The sequence below is a fragment of the Eleutherodactylus coqui genome, chromosome 1 (assembly GCF_035609145.1).
Source record: "Eleutherodactylus coqui strain aEleCoq1 chromosome 1, aEleCoq1.hap1, whole genome shotgun sequence".
NCBI classification, from domain to species: Eukaryota; Metazoa; Chordata; class Amphibia; order Anura; family Eleutherodactylidae; genus Eleutherodactylus; species Eleutherodactylus coqui.
The window spans coordinates 314,590,676-314,613,544 of record NC_089837.1 but is presented as its reverse complement, the minus strand read 5'-3'; the positions used below and the strand labels follow the sequence as shown (position 1 = coordinate 314,613,544).

General features: G+C 43.9%; 1 protein-coding gene across 2 annotated transcripts; it reads left to right on the top strand.

Moving 5' to 3' along the window:
* The first annotated feature begins 878 nt into the window (after nucleotides 1-878).
* TMEM39B (transmembrane protein 39B) lies at nucleotides 879-22,493 on the top strand. Of its 2 annotated transcripts, none has more exons than XM_066575009.1 (9): nucleotides 879-978; nucleotides 3,294-3,475; nucleotides 15,945-16,164; nucleotides 17,956-18,039; nucleotides 18,119-18,273; nucleotides 18,553-18,874; nucleotides 19,038-19,225; nucleotides 20,546-20,666; nucleotides 22,166-22,493. In XM_066575009.1, the coding sequence occupies exons 2-9, from the start codon at nucleotides 3,348-3,350 to the stop codon at nucleotides 22,400-22,402; spliced, it is 1,455 nt and encodes a 484-aa protein (XP_066431106.1). In that variant the 5' UTR covers nucleotides 879-978; nucleotides 3,294-3,347; the 3' UTR covers nucleotides 22,403-22,493. The 2 variants fall into 2 exon arrangements, with proteins under 2 accessions (XP_066431106.1, XP_066431107.1); XM_066575010.1 differs by lacking the exon at nucleotides 879-978 and adding an exon at nucleotides 1,277-1,297.
* Nucleotides 22,494-22,869: the final 376 nt, after the last annotated feature.

Here is a 22,869-nt window from a genome sequence, read left to right as displayed (position 1 = left end):
AATGATACCAACGGAAACTACAGAACGTACCGCATAAAATGAGCCCTCACATAACTACGGCGACAGAAAAATAAAAAAGTTATTGTGCGTAGAAGATAGAGACAGAAAATAATTTCAAAAAATGAAATATCTTTAAAAAAAAAAAAAAAAATGTAGTACAGCAAGAAAAACCTATATGTTTGGTATGGTAGTAATCGTACTGACCCATAGAATAAAGTTATCAGGTCGTTTATGTTGCAGTTTGTGTGCCGTAGAGACAAGACCACTTAGAATTTTTTTTTTAAGTTTTCAGTACATTATAGGGTACATTAAATAGCACCATTGAAAAATACAAGTCGTCCCACAAAAAACAAGCAATCATACAGCAACAGCGATGGACAAATAAAGGACTTACGATTTTTTAAAAGGGGGGGGGAGGAAAAAAACAAAATGGAAAAAAACAAAAAAGTGTGATCACTAAGGGGTTAAATTAATTTGCGGACGCCCATGTTTCCCTCTGAGCGCTTTGATTTAAGGATCTCCTGCAAATCAAACCCGCCTTAAGCGGTTCATTACCAGTCCTCTCTGCTCACAGCGGGCACGACATTTGGGTATTGCACCCACAATACTTGGTATTAGCGCTCCTACCCACTTGCGTTTTTTTAACGCACATGTCAATGGGACTTTCTAATGTTAAAAGCACAAGTGAGTAGGAGCCCTTCAGCACGCCCACACTATGGCTGTGCACATATAGATGGGAGGAACCCCGAATTTAGTTTACTTCACATTCCAAAATAAAACGAGGTCCTTCTGTGAACCCCCTTCACAAGCTACTCACTCCCTTCCCGCGCACCAGCGCCACTGGGCTGCAGCCGGGCATGCGCACTGTGCTCGGCTGTGACGTCATCACGCACCCCGGCGCGCTTTCGTTACGAACTGGGTCTCGCTGCGCGTCCTCGCGCTTTATGACACAAGGCGCGCGCCCGCTGGAGAGAAGTGGTGAGTGTGTTTGGAGGGAGGTGAACGAGGCCTGAATGTGTCCGGTGCTGCCCTCCTGCCCCCCGGTATATACTTGTCCGAGCTGTGGGAGGCGCGCTGTGATACATCATTACTGGGCACTCAGCCGGCCTCTCGCCCCTCAGAGCCCGCATGCTGCACGGAGCTGCCCCCTGCTGACTGCATATCAGTGCACAGAAAAGCTACAGTGGAAACGCTAGATTAGAAGTAATTCCACTGCAGGATCTTCCTTCCCCTGTAGCTACAGCAGCTGTCACAGGGCTATGTCTGTGGTGGACCCCAGAGATAGCAGTGGGCACACGTAGGTAGTGGGGGCACACGGCACGGGTAGGTAGTAGGGGCACACAGCAGTGGCGGCGGGCACGGGTAGGTAATGGGGGCACATAGCGGTGGCGTGCACGGATAGGTAGTGGGGGCACACAGCTGCGGTGGCGGCCACGTGCAGGTAGTGGGGGCACGCAGCAGTGGCGGCGGGCATGGGTAGGTAATGGGGGCACATGGCGGCGGGCACGGGTAGATAATGGGGGCACGCAGCAGTGACGGCGGGCACGGGTAGGTAATGGGGGCACATAGCGGCGGCGGGCACGGGTAGATAATGGGGCACGCAGCAGTGGCGGCGGGCACGGGTAGGTAATGGGGGCACATAGCGGCGGTGGGCACGGGTAGGTAATGGGGGCACATAGCGGCGGTGGGCACGGGTAGGTAGTGGGGGCACGCAGCGGCGGCTGGCACAGGTAGGTAGTGGGGGCACACAGCAGCGGCGGCTGGCACAGGTAGGTAGTGGGGGCACACAGCAGCAACGGGTAGGTAGTGGGGGCACACGGGTAGGCAGTGGGGGCACGCGGCGGCCACGCGCAGGTAGTGGGGGCTTTTTATACGTTACTATATGCCTACTTTAGTTTTACTACTACCTGCTGGGAAAGGGGATGTTTCTGTTCGCAGTTCCCTAATGGATTACTTGGAGGACAAACACTTTGTTACCGGACAACATCTCTTTAGTAGCGCCCCCTGTAGTACAATAAACTGATAAGCACTTACCTCTCCTCCGCAGCCAGCATCCAGGGCTGCAGCCGCCGTGGTCCCCATGTCTGTAGTGACAGCTGATGTCACTGGAAGGCAGGTTACCGCAGCAGCCAATCAGAAGCTGCAGCATCACTATCCGACTCTCCTGGCATCATGATGCCCAGCATGTGAGCGCCGATGGTGCAGCCTCTGATTGGTTACCACAGTCATCTGACCTCCGGTGACATCAGCTATCACTTCAGACATGGGGACCACGGCGGGGCTGCAGCGCTGGATCACACTGGCGGAGGGGCGGGTACTGATCAGTCTGTTTTACTGCATTGAGCGCTATTAAAGGGTTATTGTCTGGTAATCTTTAGGTAAGGCCAAGCTCACACGGCCATATGTGCAAAATGCCGTGGGGGTACCCGCAACCTTATACAGCTGTGAACCCGGCCATCCCTCTGCGTGTGGTGGCAAATTTGAACTGCGTACTCACAGAGACGGCCATGTGCAGTACATCTGTTTTTCCTATAAATTTTCTGCGGCGTCGCTTGGCGATGACACGTGTGCACATATACATGCGTATGGGCTGCAGATCGATACACAACAGTAGAGAACAATGGGCTCTATCTGTATATAGGCGGCAAAATACAACATGCTGCATTCTATCTTGTGCTAGCGGATTACACGATTACGACACGATAAGGTGAGCGAAACTGCGTACGGCAATGTAACTGATTGCCTGCGAGCTACCGGCGTAACTGTCTAATGCATGTTTCAGTTTCATTTGTGTCCTCGGACAGCATGACAGAACCCTCTATACTCGGTGGGGTCCGTCAGGTGGCCCTTGTTTTCATCGTAGGACGGAGCTATCGCTGACTGGCATTTTGTTTTCCTGTTGCCATGGCAACATAGGAAAACAGAATTCATCAGTGCAAATGTTGTGAAAGTCTAACGTGGTTTTTAAAGAAGAAGTAAGGTTGCGCCATGGCATGACCCGTCACGTACCCCCTGCATGCTGCAGGTACACATTGCTACTAAACATTACTTGCCCAGCTCCTCTCCTTCCAGAGCTGGCAGCAGGGGGCATCTTGCCAGGAGGTGTCCAAATGCATGCATGCATGCAGGCATTAGAAAAGGGGCAATTAAATAGTTAATTTGGGAGTGTGAATGATGTCTTTGAGTAATTACAGTGGGAAACACTGGTTTTCATAGATTTTCCATTGAAATCTGTACAGGTAATATCTCGTATGTAATATTTTTCTTTATATGTGGTGTATTTTGTACAACAGCTGGTCCATCAACCATACATGTCTTGTCTGTGACTGAGGTAGCTAAGCCCAGATATGGCTGGGGGCCGTCGGGGCCCAAATCGCACATCGTACTGCCGCACTCCCCTTTGTGACCCTGGATCTGCAGGTGGTGCCGTCCATGGAGGAGCCCCTACTGTGAGCGGAGTGAGGTCCAGAACCAGGTATTGGCCAATAGTTTAGTCAACTAATGTGAGCTGGTAACAACTTACTGACCTGTTTGTTCAATAGTTGTGACACTGGTAGCGGTCTGCTTACTGCTGGTGGGAAACCGGAGACAGCCTAAGGCTTCTTTCACACAAGCGTTTTATCGCAGCTATTTTGCCGCAATAAGACGTTGGCTTAAAGTCGCAAGCATCTTAAGCATTGGATTCCAATGCATTCATTCAGATGGTCGCTTTCTAGCCCCGTCAAAACATTGCGGCTAGAATAGGACATCATGGCCGAATACGCTGGCCAGTGTTTTGACGCAGACGGAAAACATAGGTCTTGCCTATCTTTCTGCCGCGGTCGGACGGCCACTCCCATAGGCTTCTATGGGAGCTACCAGTAAAGAGAGGGAGTTTAGCAGTGGCTTTATTGAGTCAGTTGAAGTATTTATGCTGGCTGAAGGAATTCCAGGCTGCGGCGTCTATATGCCGCTCCCGGCTGTGTGAATGGTCGAGATTTAGCCGCGATTTGGTTTCAGCTTTTTCTCGTTCAAGCGTTTTTCGTCCAAATGCATTTAGCCGAAAAATGAACCCCCTCGCGTGAAAGAGGCCTTAGGCTGTATTTACAGGGGCAAGAAAATCAAAGCCATGTTGTACTCGTAAACCTGCATTTTTACATATTTATTTTTTTCCTGCAATTTTGGTGCATTTCAGATTTAAAACTGCATCACATCACTATACATGTGATATTTACGCACGTGAAAAAATCACATGTTGTTCCAATAGTTAAAATGGGGGGAGGGGGGGGAAGCATCACACACTTGCATGGAAATTATATTTTGGTTTTTTTTTCACACACCCAAAGGAAATGGACGCTTTTTGAACAGGAATCAGCCAAAAATAGGATATGTTGGGATTTTTCTATCTTGGGGCTCATTCGCACAGGTGCGGCTAGGCTGTGTATTTTTCAAGTGTGCAATATGCAGTGAATATAACCCATTGATTTCAATGGGTTCATTCACATTTTTCGTGCGATTTTCGGTCATATAAAAAAAAAATACCGAGTGTGTCCAATTTTGGTGCATATAACATATCAAAATAGACCATAGAATTGAATGAGCTAGTGCAACTACCCGAAACATACGTATTTGCTAGAGATGAGCGAGTATACTCGCTAAAGGCAATTGCTCGAGCGAGCATTGCCTTTAGCGAGTATCTCCCCCGCTCGAGACAGAAGGTTCGGGTGCTGGCTGCGGGGGAGAGCGAGGCGGAACGGAGGGGAGATCTCTCTCTCCCTCTTTCCCCCCCGCTCCCTCCTGCTGACTGCCGCTACTCACCGCTCCCCCGCGCCGGCACCCGAACCTGCAGTCTCGAGCGGGCAAGTACTCGCTAAGGGCAATGCTTGCTCAAGCAATTGCCTTTAGCGAGTATACTCGCTCATCTCTAGTATTTGCGCATCAAAACACTGGGGCCTTCTGCATATTTTATCATGAGACATCATGAGCCCTGGACAGGAATGTACAAGGGGGATCCCATTCACAGGGGCAGGGCCGTGCGAGCCTCTTGATGCCCCCCTCATTTAGAGTGACAGCTCTTTTCCTGCTTGTGTATGGGCCCTTCTTAGTCAAACGCTGCAGCGTTACAGAATATGACAATACGTGGCGCTGCAGAGGTATTGTTCCAGCTACCTTATTAGAATATCACATACACGAGTGCAGACCAGTCCCAGGTTCATGCTTCCTGTGGTTCAGCCAGCATGTACCTGTTGACTGGTTCCCTTTAAATGGGCACTGCACTTTGAAGAAGCTTGTGCTTATTTGATAGCCAATGCAATAACTATCAAAAGTGCAAACTATGTATCTAAAATGATGTATTCAGCTGAAAAATTGCTCTAAAGTGCTGGCCATTGGGGGTCCCTTTATTTTAATTTGATGTTCACTACCAGTTGTTAAGTGGACTCAATTTCTAGTATAGACAACAGAGCAATAATCTTCTTACTCCTTTTTCTGTTTGGGTATGAGTTTTAGTAATGAGGACTATCCCCATATAAAGAGGCTTGCATCCATTTTTCTGATGTGGAGGGCTGTGCCTCCTTTTTATTGTCTCTAGTAACGGAGACATCACGTCGGATAGGAAGAAAAAGGAACGCCAGCTCACCACTCCTGGTTGGATTGCAGGGATCCCTCTCCAACCACGTGTCAGTGTAACCATCCCAAGCAATGATTCAACAATCAGATGGACAAAGAAAACTGAAACTTTGTAAATCAATATTAAAGGCACCTTTTGGACACAGCAGGACAGGACCGTTTACGCATTTCAGACGCTTAACATGCATTCTTAATCACAGCTCGTTTCAGACTAAAAACCCATGGACTTTTAAGTAGACATTAGCCACTCGTGTTCATCTATACATCATATGGGCATGTTATGAATGTCTTGAGTGGTGATGTAAATTGTCATGTGACTAGACCTCCCGATACCGCGTGGCATGTACAGTATATTAGCTGTCAACACCCCCCCTATATTGATGACATTGTTTTATTAGATAAATGTATATACTTTGCATCACCTATCATGAACATTCTGTGAAGTACAACTATTCCTGTAACAATTTGAAACAGAGAAAATAGAAATAAAATCCAATTTTATCAGACCGATTTCACATTGCCATCGAATATAAGCATGTATTATAAGACAACAATATGAAATAAGAACTAGAGCTGCAGGTTGGAAATCATACAATTTCATTCAATAGGATCATGTACATTCCATGATTAAAAATAGCAAATTGAGTCTCATATGACATCATTGACCCATCAAAGCTACTAATCATGCGTATAATCAAGAAGCTGGGAATGTCTAATTAAACATAATGCTTGCCGTACCAATACAAATATCTAAATAACTTTACAACCTTATATCAAGACCTAGATAATGGAAATATTCAATACTAGGTAAATCTGTAGTAGGCATATACTGATTATAGTTTTCTCTGTCTTCATCTAATTGATAGATCATTGTTTTGTATGGATACCAAGATGGAGAACAAAAAGTGGGGGGTCTTTACTGCTCTCTCATGCTGCCCATAAAAGTCTATGATTGGGGAAGAGAAGAAAGGAGACATAGGCAGAGAGACTGGCACAGAGATGTGGTTGCAGTTAATATTAAATGTTTACTCTGCTACAGTTACTGGAATCACATCTACGCTGCTCAGTACTGCTGTATAATGTCCTCCATGATGCTTTTATTTCTCTGTGTGTGCTACAGAGAGTTAAAGCAAAATCTGCTTTTTCACCATGTGTAGTCATAACTAGAGATGAGCGAACGTACTCGTTTCGAGTAATTACTCGATCGAGCACCGCGATTTTCGAGTACTTCCGTACTCGGGTGAAAAGATGCGGGGGGAGGCGTGGCGGAGCAGGGGGTAGCAGCGGGGAACAGGGGGGAGCCCTTTCTCTCTCCCTCTCCCCCCCACTCCCTGCTGCAACCCCCCACTCACCCACGGCGCCCCCCCCCCCCCCCCCCGAATCTTTTCGCCCAAGTACGGAAGTACTCGAAAATCGCGGCGCTCGGGTGAAAAAGGGGTGTGGCCGAGTAGGTTCGCTCATCTCTAATCATAACGGCTTGTCTCTACCTACTAGCTCAGAGAAAACTGAAAATTAAAGAGAGCCTGCAGAGGAGAAAACAAGTGAAAATTGCAATGTACAAGTCATGTAATGGCTAGAAATGGTGTCATTGCTCATGTACACACAAGACAGCTTATTCTATAAAGTTAACTGAAAGTGGGTATGCTTCAAACGGATTGTCCCATGAAAAATACTGTATCGATTAATCCAGCCCATAATAATAAACATTTTTGAATTTACACTTATTAAAAAAAGTTTCTATCCCCAGATATTCCAGGATTAATGTTAGAATAGCACCACCTGATGCTTGTATTGAAGAGCCTTTCTGTGCCAGTCTACCAGGGTAATTGATCCAAAGTGGTCACCTTCTCAGTCTTGCTTCTCTCTGGGTATTTGGAGGGATCCATGGTGTGAATGGCTGCTTGGGAAGCTCCTGTGATTACTTTGCTTGTCTGGCTAGATGTTGAGCAAGTGATAAGGCTGATATAGTGTTACTGCTATTGCTCAGCATCTCTTATGATATCAGAGGAGACACTGGAACTTCAGAAGCAGACGCTCACCATACCAGGGATCCCTCCATATACCCAGAGAGAAGCAAGACTGAGCAGGTGTGACCACCTTGGAGCAATTACTGAGGTAGACTGGCACAGAAAGGCTCTTCAATACAAGCATCAGGTGGTGCTATTCTAACATCAGTTCTGGAATATCTGGGGATGGAAACATTTTTTAATAAGTATAAATACAAAAATGTTCATAATTAAGACCTCATGTCTACGGAAAAAATTCAGGCCTGCACGGATTTCCCGTGCACAATCCCGCAGCAGATTCCACTCAGCCCACAGACATGAGACCTTTAAATACATTATACTTACCTGTTGGGACGCTGCGGGGCTCTCCTCTGTTGCTGCCGGATCTTCTTTCTTTTGCATGGCTGATGCGTTCGGCTTTTTTTTTTTTTTTTTTATCGCCTGCATTCTTGCAGCATGGATGCAGTGTCAGCTGCGGACGTGCTGCAGATCCGGACGGCTTCCATAGGCTTGAATGGAAGCCGTCCGTGCAGGAGATCGCAGAAAATGGAGCATGCTCCGGGTGCTTTCCCGTGTGTGCGATCCGCACGCCGAGGGAAAAATGACATCCGCAGGTATTTAATGACCTACGGGTGCGGATCATGCATGCGGGAGACCCGTGCAGATTTTTTACATCTAATTTCCCCGTGGACATTGGGCCTAAGGGCTGAATTTGTCTATGAACAATATTTTTTTGAGTGCGAACCCCCTATAAGGTCAATATTTATTTAGAGGTCACCAAATAATCCAGGGAGTTAAGAATAACAAAATTGCATATAGCAAACTCAACAGAAGTGTAACAAGAAGATTAGTTTTAAATTTACAAGTTTTGTTGAGTTTATAAGCTTCCAACAACCCCCTCCCCCCAGGGGAGAATTCTACAACAGTAGAAAAACACTTATAGCAGTGTAACAAACAGCAGTGGAGTATATACATCTGCAAAACACCAACGAAGTGCAAACCGTGTGCAAAAAAGAGGAACCTGTACGCAGGTTTGAAATACAGAACTCTGACAAGCTACACTTAGCTGTGACATCAATAGAATCATTCAATCTAGCACCAAGCCAGATAACAAGATGCCCAACCACGGGACGCTGGATGAACCAAACCAGCCCTTGTAGAATCGGTGAAGCCAAAGCATTACATATGAGCACTAAAAACCATCCATGAGCACAAAGGCGCCTTTTATATAGGAAGAAATAAGAAGAAACAAGCGTAGAGACAGAAGAAGAGATCAGGAAAGGTGAACAATGGCAGGGCAAATAATTATATCCATCTATCAGGAGGACTGCCTAAAACTAATATAATCAATGCATGGGGACCAAATCCTTGAAATTGTCTCCATTTAATCCAGCAATTTAGCTGTCAGCTTCTCATTGACCATATACCATGACATGCATCAAGCACAGGTTTTCGTTAGTAAATTGCTCTAGTTTGCTTCACAACTAAGAAAATCAACCCAGTGAGAATACGCGAGTGGCGAGAAATAGCAGGTTAATTGGGCTTGGATGAGATAAGAATATAGAAGAAAGACAAGGTACTGGTGCATTATGTCTCCACCACAAGTATGGGTGGAGACCGACACAGTGACAGGTAACGCCCTGGTTAATTCCACAAAGCTCCTGATTAGCTGCCCTCTCAGTCTGCTAGCAGTGAGGGCACAGGATTCGGAGCATCAGCTACTATTTGGATGCCCAGGAAATTGAGCGGCTGCAGCAGGTTGAGTGGCCTAGGCCCTTCCAGAACCTGTGGAGGAGAAGTCCCAGTGTAAGCAGGAGTACGTGCCGGCAGCAGGACTGGTAAGAACGGCAGTGTGAGCACGGCAGAGCGGGAGGAGGCGGCAGCGAATGAGCAGCATGCTGCCTGCAGTCAGATTCAAGAGAGTGACAGCGGAGTTGGGAGACTGCCGCTGGGGAGAGGCAAAGCAGGGCTAGCAGCAATGACAGCTGCGGGGTTACATAGCTGGGAGACTGACGCCAGGGAGAGGCACAGCAGGGCCGGCAGCAATGACGGCTACGGGTTCACAGAGCTGGAAGCCTGCTGCCAGGGAGAGGCACAGCAGGGCCGGCAGCAATGAAAGCTGTGGGGTTGCGATGCTGGGAGCCTGCTGCTGGGGAGAGTCATAACAGGGACGGCAGCAATGACAGCTGCGGGGTCGGCAGGGGAGACGGCAGCAGACATGGTTACAGGGGAATTGGCATGACAGCTGCGGGGTTGACAGGCAAGCACAGATGCTGAACCCATCTGCCAATCGGCACCTATGGGTGTCACATGGCCATCCCCTCCATCTCAACCCTGCTAAGCCATATCTCCACCCATGCTTCCGGTGGAGACATAATGCACCAGTACTGAGAGATAATCCCAGGTGATTGTGCATCTAGAAGACGAGACTCAAATGGTATGAGGAGAAAAGGTGAGGGACAAAAGAAAATACTTGATTTGCAAGTACTGGAAAAACAATACTCTTGCAGGTCTAGAAAGGTTTTTACCAATGAAAAGTTCAAATAATGACACACATAATAAATGACCGCTGAGATGGCAAAAGTTGGTGATATTACAGGGCTTCCACTGAGAGCCACAGAGGAGGCTCAGTAGTAACGTGGTAGAGAGCCATCTGGACCACCTGATAGTACTTGGTTATGTTGAGCACACCTAACCAGCCTTTTGACTTATGCCGATGTCATGTAGCATTACTAACTCTGGGACCCCCTTCATCCTTCTAAGTATATCAGGTAACCAATCTTTGAAATATCTTAAGGTAATTTTGGGGAACAGGGAAAAATGGTACATAGATATACTATGGTATATAGATGAACGAAGAGTCCCATGTGCGCTCTCTAATACAAGGCTCTCTAAGTCTATGGCAGAACATGTGCACAGGACTCTGAAAACAGATTTTCGTGCTGCATGTCTACTTGACCGGGTGACGGAGCTGGATCAAGGAAGTGGGTGAGTATAAAGTATACTTCACCCGGCTCCCTGTCGCATCTCCTAACAGCACTGTAAGTTAGTTTATGGTGCCGTGGGGACGTGTCAGGTTCCCTTTAAGTAAAATGAAGCAGAGCAGCCTCAGCTTGGATGCAGCATATCAAATGTCTATATTGTCCAGGTTTGATTATAAAGAACACAGGTACATTTGAGTGACTCTGGTACAATCTGTACAATTGTTTTTTTTTTTTTTATACCCCCACCCCCCCCCCAAAAAAAACTCATTGGTGTAGTCAAGAAGCAGAAAAACTAAAGGGGCTAAATATTGGTTCTTGGTAGCCATCGACACAATTGTTGTAGTTTTGGTAGTAACAAAAGCCAAAAGTGTGTGTTCTCACATACACACAGAACTATTCTGCAAGACGCTGCAATATATTCCACCGTCAAAATCTGCACAAAAATCTGCATGCCTCATGCCCACAGCGGAGTCGGATTCCGACTACGAAATCTCAGAGACCTTATACTTACCTGTCTGGATCCGCGGCAAGTGTCTCGGCTGGCGCGCATGCGCAGAGCATGACGCTGCCATTGCTTCGGCCATGACGCAGATCAATGGAAGCAGTCCGTGTGATTTTATTTTTTTTCTCCACACAGAATACAACATGCTGCAATTCTTTCCCGCGAGCAGAATATCGCAGTTGATTTCCGCTCGTTTGCAGGGAAGAATCTTTTAACATGGCATGTCTATGGACGGACATTGCTGCGGAATTCGCGGCGGGCATCTGGCCGCGAATTCTGCAGCGATAAACATCCGTCCATGGGCATTGGGCCATTATGTGTATATTAACATGGAATTACCAGCACAATTAAGCCATTTTCAAATCCTTACCAAAAGCCACACATTAGACATGCAGATTTCAGTGCAGATTTTTCTGTACAATGGAGTATTCTGCAGCATCTTGTGGAATATTCCAGCATGTCTGAAAGCACCCTAAGAGTCTACCAGAAGTTATTCAGATAATTTTTATATAGTAAATATATGTAATGTAATATTGAGCATTTGTATACTCTCACATGAGTAAAGGACGAGTGGATATCGGGTTACAGGGTAAAAAACAAATTAGTTTGTGTTGTAGTACTTTTGTAGAATAAAGATGCATTATTGAGCATAGAGAACAGATGAGGACCATGAATGTGGTTTTAGCTATAGGTCTTTTTTTTTTCGGTATTAGACTAGGTTACATTTTAGAATACCTTACATTCTGTAAAGCATAAGCTATCTTCAACAAGTATAGTTGTAAGCTTGTTTTCCAAATATTTTATTGGACTTTGGATCTGTTTCTTTAGTATGAAGCACTGAACAGCTCCTTTGGAATTTCTCCACTAGGGTCTGATCCATATTCCGTTGTATTCAGGTGCTCCTGTATGAAACTGTAGCCCTCACATGAGTATGCCTATCTGATTGCTGGGTTGTCTATTAGACACTGGCACAACCAAGGGGGAAAGCTGTAGTATATAGATATAATGATCCTGTTATAATAAAATCTTTTAGTAGATTAATTATCAAATCCTCGTACAAGTATGATTTTCCTGCCTCAGACTGTGCTGTGAACTTGCAGCGAGTTTTCACCCTAAGGTTATATTCTATCTTGTATCAGTTTAGTGGGGAACAACTCTCGGACACTTTATGCATCAGCGCTCTCCACGCGGATCTGCTCTGCATCGCTTTCTTGTCGTCTTTGATGGTATCAAGCCAGAGCGTTCTTTGGCCACTCTAATCATTATAGATGTTTCTAATGAATTGGCTCACATTATGTGGCTGAAGTATGAGAGTCTCTGTTTCGTAATTTTGCCCTCCAATGAAATCTTTGGTTTGATGCGGTCCAGGACTGTTTTGTTCATGATCTTGGCGGTACGAAGAATTTGTCAGAATTGTCTCCAGCACCAAAGTTTAAAGGCAACATTCTTTCTTCAGGACTGTTTCTTTAGTGTCCAACTTTCACAGCTGTAAGTTGTAATTGGGAAGATGATTGTGTTGACTATCCGTCATTTCATTACAATGCTTATGTCTTTGTTTTTCCAGATCTTACCCATACGTAACATTGTGCTGTGACCTAGCATGACTTATCATTTTATTTTGGGTCCTGATTCTCCATTGCTGTCGCTTTTCGATCCGAGGAAGATTGTTTTGAACTACTTCAATCTCTTCATTATTGATTTAGATTTTTTTCCTGTACCGTCGCCAACTGTTAGCATTATCTTAGTGTTCTTGATATTTAAGTACAGGCCTGCTTTTTCACTTTCTTTTTTAACTTTTAGTATTCGTTCAAGATCTCTCTGACTTTCTGCCAGCAAGATTGTATCATCTGCATATCTGAGATTGTTGATGTTTCTTCCACCAATCTTGATTCCGATGTTGAATTTGTTTAAATTGCATTGCCTCAAGATCCCCTCTGCATGCAGGTTGAACAATGTAGGGGATAAGATGCAGCTTTGGCATACGCCTTTCCCAAATTTGAACCATTCCATTTTACCATTGGCGGTCCTGACCATAACCTCTTGGTTCACATATAACAATTGTATGAGTTGCCCCAGATGTCCTTGGATTCCCATTTGTCTTAGGCCACAGCTTGTCGTGTTCAATGCAATCGAAGGCTTTGCTGTAATCAATAAAGCATATTACACCTCTTTCTGGTATTCCCAGGCATTTTCCATGATCCTTCAGAGATTTGCAATTTGGTCTCTTGTTCCTCTTCCTTTGTGAAAACTGGCTTGTGCATCGAAGAGTTCTCATTCCACTATCCCCATCATGCATTTTTGTATAATCTTCAGTAGGATTTTGCTCACATGCGCTATTAGTGCGGTAGCTTGAGCATTCTCTTGGGTCTCCTTTTTTGGGGAGCGACATGAAAACAGACCTTGCCCAATCTTTTGGCCATGATTTGGTTTCCCAAATCTTGCGACAGAGTGCTGTTAGCATCTGGACTGGCAGGGGCTTGGGCAGCTCTGCAGGTATACAACAGATTCCAGGAGCTATCCAATTTGGTAGCTGGTAAGTGCCCACTCAACTTCATCCTCCAGAATATCGATTTCTAATTCTGTTAGTTCTGCTGTTTGCAGTTGATGATTTCCAGGATAGTTTGTGTAGAGTTCTTCTGTATATTTCCGCCATCTATGCCTGATTTGTTCAGGATTGTGGAATTATTTGCCATTCTGATCAAAAATTAAGGTTGAAATGCACAATGTAAAAGGAGCACAAGCCTTTTTAACATGAGTGAAGAGCTCTCTCGTATGTCCTGTTTTGTTTGCGTCTTCCAATTCCATGCAGCGTGTATTCCAAAACCGTCCTTTGTCTTTCCTCGCTTTGTGCTGAAACAGGGCATTTAGTCACTGGAAATTGTCCCTATTTCCAGTAGCTTTTGCTTCTTGTCGCATGTTGGTGATTTAGATGGTGTCTGCTGATAGCCAGGTGGTTGTTCTTGTTGCTTTCTTGCATTGTATATTCTCATTTGCTATTTAGATTGTAATGCTTTTCATTGCCTCCCATAGTTCGTCTGGCTCTTTTTCAAAGGTATTAAGCAATTTGAAAGGATTCTTTACTTTTACTGCATAAGCGAGAGGCACTGAGTCAGTGTTGAACTTCAATGCTGCTGCTGTTTGCGATTTCAGAAACGTAGTTTGATTTTTGGCAACAAGCAGTTGGTGATCAGAACCAGAATCTGTGCCTGGGAACGTTTTTGCTGCTAGAACTTCCCACTTTTGGGGTCACAAGATGTAATTGATTTGATTGCGGTGAACTGCGTTAGGAGACGTCCAGGCGTACAAGTGATGTTTTGGTCATGTGAACAAAGTGTTCATAATCTTTAATCAATTTTCTGGGCAAAATTGGAAAAGTCTGTCCCTGGCATCATTTCATTCTCCTAAGCCGAATTCCCCAACTATTAGTGTTTTCTTCTTCTGCGCCAGTTTTAGAATTTCAATTGCTGCTGATGTAAACAATGTCCTTTTATGACATTTGCTGCAAAGTTTCTTGGACGTCAGCATAAAATTTTTCGATTTGTTTATCTGTTGCGTCGGTGGTAGGGACATAAATTTGTACTACAGATATGGCGCAAAGTTTTCAGCTGTTGCAGATGGGCATGATTCTATCACTAATGGCATGGAAACCATGAACAGCTTTACTAATCTTTTTATTCACGATGAAGGCGACACTATTCCTAAGGACTTTTTAATTTCCTGAATAGTACAGTGTGAAATCGCCGCTGGTAAAGTACCGTATCTGCTCCCTGTCCAATGAAGTTTACTGATCCCCAAAGGTCAATGTTTAATTGTTGCACTTTGGCAAATCAGACATTATAAAGAACAATGTTCATTACATGTACTTCCAATTTTATGCATTTAGTAAAGTGCAGGCAGTCTCTTATACTGCAGGCAACATCAGCAGGCTGGCACCTGAATGGGTTACCCTTGCCTGCGTCACAAATTCCCGAGTTACTTGAAACGCGCCGTTGCTCTGCCCTGATAACATTGTAGGTGCTTTCCAGCCAGGGAGGCCTACCTTCTAGCACCATATCTTTAAATGTGTTTTTGATCCAATCTATAAAGTATTTTGGTGGTATAGAGTGGAGTAGGTCACCACGTCTTCCTCCATCGCTCCCAGTTTTATCGGGCTTGGGACTGGCACATAGCTGTGTTACGAATGCTGTGTTTAGTTGATAATGCAACCATATGGCTGGGTTAAGGTTATATCCACATGGTAAAAATCTGTTAGAAAAAACAATTTTGAGGATCAGTGGAAATGCAGATTCCTGTAGTGGATTTGCATTACAGCTGTCACAGGTGGATGAGCCTTAAATGTGGCGAATGCAAGTGCAGAAAACCCAACATGAAATCTATGTCAAGAAGTTTTGTTTTTCCGTCATGTATATTTCAGATGTGCGCCATATAGACTCTGGTGGTAATTCCCATTTAATTGAATAGGACACTTACTTTACGTGAAATTAATATGGAATCTGCGGCAAACGCCGTTGTGTGAACAGCGCCTAATCATGTAAAGCGGGAAATCTGGTAAAAATGTGCAGCTTTTCTGCAACATAATGAGTGTGCTGCAGAGTTCACAGTCTGCAACATGCTCCTTTTTCTGTGCAGGATATTTCAACTACATGCGAATTGACTTTTCAAGGTTTTTTTTCTCAAGAATACCCTTTTGGAATTAGTGCATTTGACATACTAGGGCTGTCGGGCTAGAACCTTATGTTTGCAAAACTGTCAGATAAAAAAAGAAAAAAAACTTTAAAGTTTTATTCCTGGTTACGTTTAGTGCTTGGAAATGCTGTTTTACATTTTTTTAAATTCTCCATTTAGGAGTAGTTCCAATACTGGATTGTCAAGTCCCCCTCTTGCAGCACAGACAGTGGTACCTCTGCAACATTGTAAGATCCCTGAACTGCCTGCAGACCGCCATCTAGTGTTTGAGCTACAGCTGTTTCTTTGTCACCTGATTGCCTTGTTTGTGCACTACATCAATATCTACAAGAGTGTTTGGTGGTACCCACCATCCCACCCACCTTCACATACTTCTCTGGTGAGTAGCCAGCACTTGGGTAACAAGCTAGTTACCAAACATTACAAAAATACTTGATGATGAAGGCCCTGCACAGTGTCCACTAAAAGGGAACATGCGCATGATGAATACCCGTTTCACTGAGCTTATGATCTCAAGATTGAGGTAAGCAAACAGATGTATGCCTGTGCTCTCAGTAATTTGAGAAGCAGCTTAGTTTGAATTAAAAAAGCCATTTAGTTCTCCTGGCAATTCTGTATTAAAATGATTCTTCTATATCCATTCACTTCAATGGGACCGCCAAAGATAACAAAGTTTAGATGCTCAGCTTTCTCTGGCGGTCCCATACAATTGAATGGAGCATCAATGCACATGTGCAATTTCTGCTGCCTTCACTTCAGAACACACCAGGGCCTTGTTCAAGGGATTGGTGGAGGTGCTAGTGGTCTGAATACTGGGACCTCCAAGTTAGCCCTCTTTTTAGGGAATACCTTGCAATCATGGCACAACAACTTTAAAGATTAAGGGTGAATTCACACACGCAGATTTATGGGGCTGACTGCACACAGCAAACTACAATATAATACGTGTGGATGGGGGAAAAAAATTGGTAAGATAACAAGCATACTGCATATTTTTAAATCTACATACATATTTTGCTGCAGATTCGCCATGTACTTGCAGTGAGATCTACAGCCAAAAAAATCCCACAAAATGTGGACATGGCCTAAAAAATTACAGTTTATTATAAACCATACATTTAGGCTGGGTTCACAAAAGGCGGATTTGCTGTGGTTTGCCGTTGCATATCCGCACTGCGGCAAAACCGCTGCGTTTGCAGTGCAATGCAGCACAAATGTGTTTGGGCAAAAAGCTGTTCTCACAGGGCGGATTTTTTCCGCACAGCCGCAGTGCGGAAATCCAACTGCGGCGTGGTTTTTGAAGACGCAGCATGTCCGCTCTTTTGACTTTTCCGCAACGCTTTTTTGTCCACAGACCTGTATGGACGCAGCAAAATACGCTGCAAAATGTAAAAAAGCGCTGCGGAAAAAAACACGGGCGGATTTTTCCGCAAGAAAATACGCAAGACAAAATTAAAGGGGTTGTCCCGCGGCAGCAAGTGGGTCTATACACTTCTGTATGGCCATATTAATGCACTTTGTAATGTACATTGTGCATTAATTATGAGCCATACAGAAGTTATAAGAAGTTTTTCACTTACCTGTTCCGTTGCTAGCGTCCTCGTTTCCATGGAGCCCGCCTAATTTTCGGCGTCTAATGGCCAAATTAGACGCGCTTGCGCAGTCCGGGTCTTCTTCTTTTCTCAATGGGGCCGCTCGTGCAGGATGCCGGCTCCGTGTAGCTCCGCCCCGTGTAGCTCCGCCCCGTCACGTGCCGATTCCAGCCAATCAGGAGGCTGGAATCGGCAATGGACCGCACAGAAGCCCTGCGGTCCATCGAGGGAGAAGATCCCGGCGGCCATCTTCAGCAGGTAAGTAAGAAGTCACCGGAGCGCGGGGATTCAGGTAAGCGCTGTGCGGTGTTCTTTTTTAACCCCTCCTCCTTGAAAAAAAAAACAACCCGTTTCGGCGCGGGACAACCCCTTTAACTTTTGAAGCGGTTTTGCCACAGAAGTAGTTCTGCAGCAAAACCGCAACGGAAAAAATGCAGCAAAACCGCAACAAATCCGCCCTGTGTGAACCCAGCCTTAAAATGCACAATAAGATTTAGTATTCATTTGTGAAAATTGCTTGTTTTAACTTAATCTTGTGCTTCTTCTTATGTTCTTTTTTTTTTTTTTCTTTCTTGTAGAACTTCCATCTAATAGATTTTAATGTGCTGACTTTAACAACAATCGTGCTAGCTCGAAGATTAATTGCAGCAATTGTGCGAGAGGTATGTCTGCTATACATTAGGATTTTAGTCCGGAAAAAGTTCTGTCCACACAGATGACTGTTTGTTTCCCATTGTTTAGGCCTCACAAGGAGGAAAGTCTTCTCTCCCGCACTCATTGCTTCTGGTGGCCACACGGTTTGCCGTTCTAACAGGAACAGGATGGAGTTTATGTCGCTCCATAATCTTGTTGTTCAGAACACACTCCTTCCTCAACCTACTGTTCTTATGCTATCCGTAAGTAGTCGGTTGAAGGTACAGAAACTCTAAATCTATTTTTTTCAGATAGCAGAGTATTTAGTTTTTCATTCAGTAACATGGCCTGGATTATCTAGAGGAGAATTTGCTCTGTCAGTAGTTGTTTTTTTTTTGCGCAATATCACCATTAGTTTATTATTATTATATGTATTAACTGATTATTTAATTTTCACGTTGGCTCTTTTGTATCATAAATTTAAATTATTCTGTTAGGTAACACAGCTTTTCTTTTTTTCTGTTTTTATTTCACTTTTCCAGATTTGGAATGTATATCCCATTTCTGCACCTGGGATATGATTTTCGTCGGTCAAGCCTTTTTGCCCATGTACCCAACACACGTGTTAGTGGAGATCTGGGGTCTGTTGATAAGTCAGGTCGTGATTACTTGACAGTACTGCAACACATGTGGAGGCCCAGCACCGATCCGCTTCCTACACATGCCTGCTGCCTGTCTCCAGATCTAATTCGCAGTGAGGTGCACTACTTGAAGCTGGACTTCAATTGGCGTGTTCGGGAGGTGCTGCTTAGTTCTATGCTATCTGCATACTACGTGGCATTTGTGCCTGTGTGGTTTGTCAAGGTAGAATATTTATTACAGCTTTTCCATGCAAATATAGAGTGTAAGAAGATCAACACTTTATACACAGCCCCCACCCTCTTTCCTTTAAGACACCCACTATTCTGTGGTTTGTGTGTTTATATCTTATTTTGTACTTTTTTTTCCCCTCTGATTCTTTATATAGAGCACACAATATTATGACAAGCGTTGGTCATGTGAACTCTTTCTTCAAGTTTCCCTAAGCACTTCAGTAATCCTCACGCAGCATCTCCTGCCTGCACGGTATTGTGATCTTCTGCATAAAGCAGCTGCTCACCTTGGCTGCTGGCAGAAAGTGGACCCGGCGCTCTGCTCCAACATGCTTCAACATTCGTAAGTATACAGCCATATTAAAGGAAAACCTTTCGTGCCGATTCACATGAGGTGTATAATGTCTTACTTGCAAATTTGCTGCAGATTTCACTCTTGCGGTATATTCAGATGGAGGAATCAGATGTGGACCTTGTGATTCCTCCTCTAAAGACCACGGCAGAAATCCACAGATGGACAAATATTTTTCTGTGGATTTAGCCCTTTTTAACAGGCAAATCTGCTTGCATAATTCTCGATATTAATTGGAAACTGTGTGGAATCGGCATCAATAATTGACATGTCGCTACTCTCCTGACCCGTCCCACCTCCTCCCCCTGCAGAAAGGGACAGCGTATATCAGCCAGGCATGAAAACCCGGCCGATATATGCATGTCTGAATAAACCCTAAACTATAGTGTGGATTACCACTGACAGTGATGGGATGCAGATTTGATAGGGAATCGACATGCATTCAACAGCAAATTCTGTAGCAAGCATTCACTGTGTAAAACATATTCTTAAGCACTGCAAAGAGTGAAATTCATGGTAATACTGCATCAAAATCCACATGTAACAGATTCAGATTGTGTGATGGATTTGTTAGTGGCATAAAATTATGCCAGATGTAAATCCATACTTAGTTTTCATATGCTGAACTTTTTTTTGTTTTAATCTTTTAAAATTTGTGATTTTCAAGAATAACAATATCGGTGACATGAGGCATCAGATTAAATGAAAATTAATGATTTGGAAAGCGCCTCACAGGGATAAATCAAGACAATTAGAGAAAAATATATGTAAATGGATGGACTCTCCTGGTGTGATCACCTGCGCCCGATGGACCAAGTGTCACACCTGTAGTCCTATTCAACGTGGAGGTTTCCTCCTATGCTAGATTAGCATCCACATGAGATCGAACGAAGAGCTGCAAAGTAACCAAAACTCCATACGGAGTTTTGTAACAAGAAATAGAATATACGTGGGAAAATTCTTTGCGCTCGTAGGAGGATAGAATAATTAAAAAATGAAAAAGAAGTAGCAAGGATATTATATAAATGACAGTCCAATGTCACTTACTTGGAAGAACATTACACATTTGTGCACTATTTGCTCCACGTCCTACAGTGAAGACAAAAATTCTGTTTTGTTTGGAAATATCAGAAGACTGTGGGGACCTCCTGCAACTAGCTGCTTGTCGGGGAATGTTTTGGGCACTAAACCAGGAACCACTTTTAATTTGACCATGTAGGGTGTGAACCTGCTGGACTGTTTTTATAGTGCAACTCGCATTACCCTTTTAGGTATATAAGCTTATTCCTCCATTGATGTTTTGTTTTGCAGGTGGATGGAGGAGTGCATGTGGCCTCAAGGCGTGTTGGTAAAACACAATAAGAATGTCTACAAAGCGGTTGGTCACTATAATGTGGCAATTCCCTCAGATATGTCTCATTTTCGGTTCCATGTAAGTTGTTAAACTTTGGTCTTCAAATTTTCAGTTTAAAAGGAGATGCTGGTTTCTTATATATAAAGAAAAGTGTCATTGATACACAAAAGACTCTGCCCAAACTGTTGTAGCACATCACCAGACAAATAAGTAAACTTCTGACGTTTCAGAATCGTTTTGTGCAGTCTATGGGGTAACATCCTAGTGATAAGATCACAGTTGTTTCTTGCGCTGTGTTCTCTGACAGGAAGTGGGGCTTTATCTGCTCTCATTGTCAGTCATGTTCTTTGTGTAAGGAAATCCCCACACACTGCTTCTGCCTCCCACTATATTTCCAGAGTTCCTGGAAAATAATCCTTGAAAATATTGCCCAGTTTTATTTAATAAGTAGATTATCAATATATGAAAGAGCTCTATCTGCCATACTATAAACTGTATGTTTAGTTGAACGTGCCTGCTGCTTTTAATGCAGGTACTAGCAGAAGAGGTGTCAGAGCTGCAAACACTATACATTACCAGCATATAAAAAAGCCCTACTTAGGCTGGATTCACGAACGTATATTGGCCCGGTTTTCACGCCGAGCCAATATACGTCATCCTCATCTGCGGGGGGGGATGGAAGAGCCAGGAACAGGAACTGAGCTCCCGCCCCTCTGCACTATTTGCAATGAAAGAGGGCAGGGCTAAGTTCAGTGAATTAGCCCTGCCCCTGTTCCGCCTCTCTCCATTGCAAATAGTGCAGAGGGGCGGAGAGGGGGTGGGAGCTCAGTTCCCGCTCCTGGTTCTTCCATCCTCCACCCCCCACCCCCCTGCAGATGAGGATGACGTATATCGGCTCGGCGTGAAAACCGAGCCAATATACGTTCGTGTGAATCCAGCCTTAGGATTAGAAGATTTCAGTGGAGTAAATACCTGGTACCCAATGGGGCATAAATACTGACTATTTCCCGATCAGGATTGCTGAAGGTGATTGAAAGTGTTTTACAGTTTATGAAAACAAAATTCTGCAAGTAGATGCCTATCTTGTTACTATTGACTTCCATTGGTATAAAAAATACATATTCATATACATTTAAAACGTAGATGACTGGAACATTATGAAAATGCCATCCAGTGTTTTTACACTCACAGTGTCTTTATGCAATTTTGCATAGAAGCTTAATAGGGGGAAATTTACTGAGTGTTTTACGCCAGTTTTTGGTGTAAAAAAAAGTAGCAAAATTTGGTTCAAGCAGCGCTTGCACAAAACTTTTGTGACTTTAGCATGGAAAGGGTTAAAAATGGGCTTTAGCATGGAAATGGTTAAAAATCATCTTCTAGCATGTCACAGCCACATTCAAGATAATGTCATGACTGTCAAGCTGCAGCCCCGATGTCCTTCCACTGACGTTGCTGTGTTAAAAAAAAAAAAAAAGTGCAAACTGTTTAAACTTTGTGATGCCTTTTTATATTCTGTCTAGACCTGTAAAAAATAAACACATTTTCTATTTTATGTCTCGCTTTTTCTTCCCCACCAGTTTTTCTTCAGTAACCCCCTACGAGTTCTGAACATTTTAACAACACTGGAAGGATTTCTCATCTTTTACCAGCTATATTCGCTTTTATCTTCAGAGAAGTGGCATCATACCATTTCTTTAGCCCTCATCCTTTTCAGTAATTACTATGCCTTTTTCAAGCTGCTCCGTGACCGGATTGTACTGGGGAAAGCATATTCGTATACTGGGGTTTCAGACTCTGAACAAAAACTGAACTGACTTTCACTACGCCAAAGCTCTGTATTTTTGTTACAATTGCTTTGTTTCCTTTATGTAATTAAAAACAAGATCATATTTTTTTACTCTTAAACTGTGTGTGTGGTTCTTTCACAAGATGGCGAGAAATGATCTTTAATGATTGGATCCGTTTTGGCGTGTATAATAAATCCTTTGGAATACATTAACGACATCACCTTTTGAGAACCAAAAAATCTTTACAAGAACTTCTGGTCCTGAATTTGCTTACTGATTTTTGGGTTGCTACGTACACATGATGAATGGGAAATTGTTTCTATTTATGCTGTTTAATACAAAGAATATGTACATAATGTATTACAGTTTGTAAATTGAACTTCCATGTCAGCTTATTTGTGGACAAATTTAGGATATGGTCATAGTAAGGTTTTTCATTCTTCCCACCTCTTGCAAGCACCCAGAACTTGCCTATGAATAGTGGCCCATACCCC

Bases quoted from the DNA above. Each gene is read 5' to 3' on its own strand.
- TMEM39B (XM_066575009.1), top strand. From the start codon at position 3,348: ATGGCTGGGGGCCGTCGGGGCCCAAATCGCACATCGTACTGCCGCACT. The intron at 16,165-17,955 runs GTGAGTAGCCAG...TCTTTCTTGTAG, and splicing joins CACCTTCACATACTTCTCTG to AACTTCCATCTAATAGATTT. The intron at 19,226-20,545 runs GTAAGTATACAG...TTTGTTTTGCAG, and splicing joins TCCAACATGCTTCAACATTC to GTGGATGGAGGAGTGCATGT.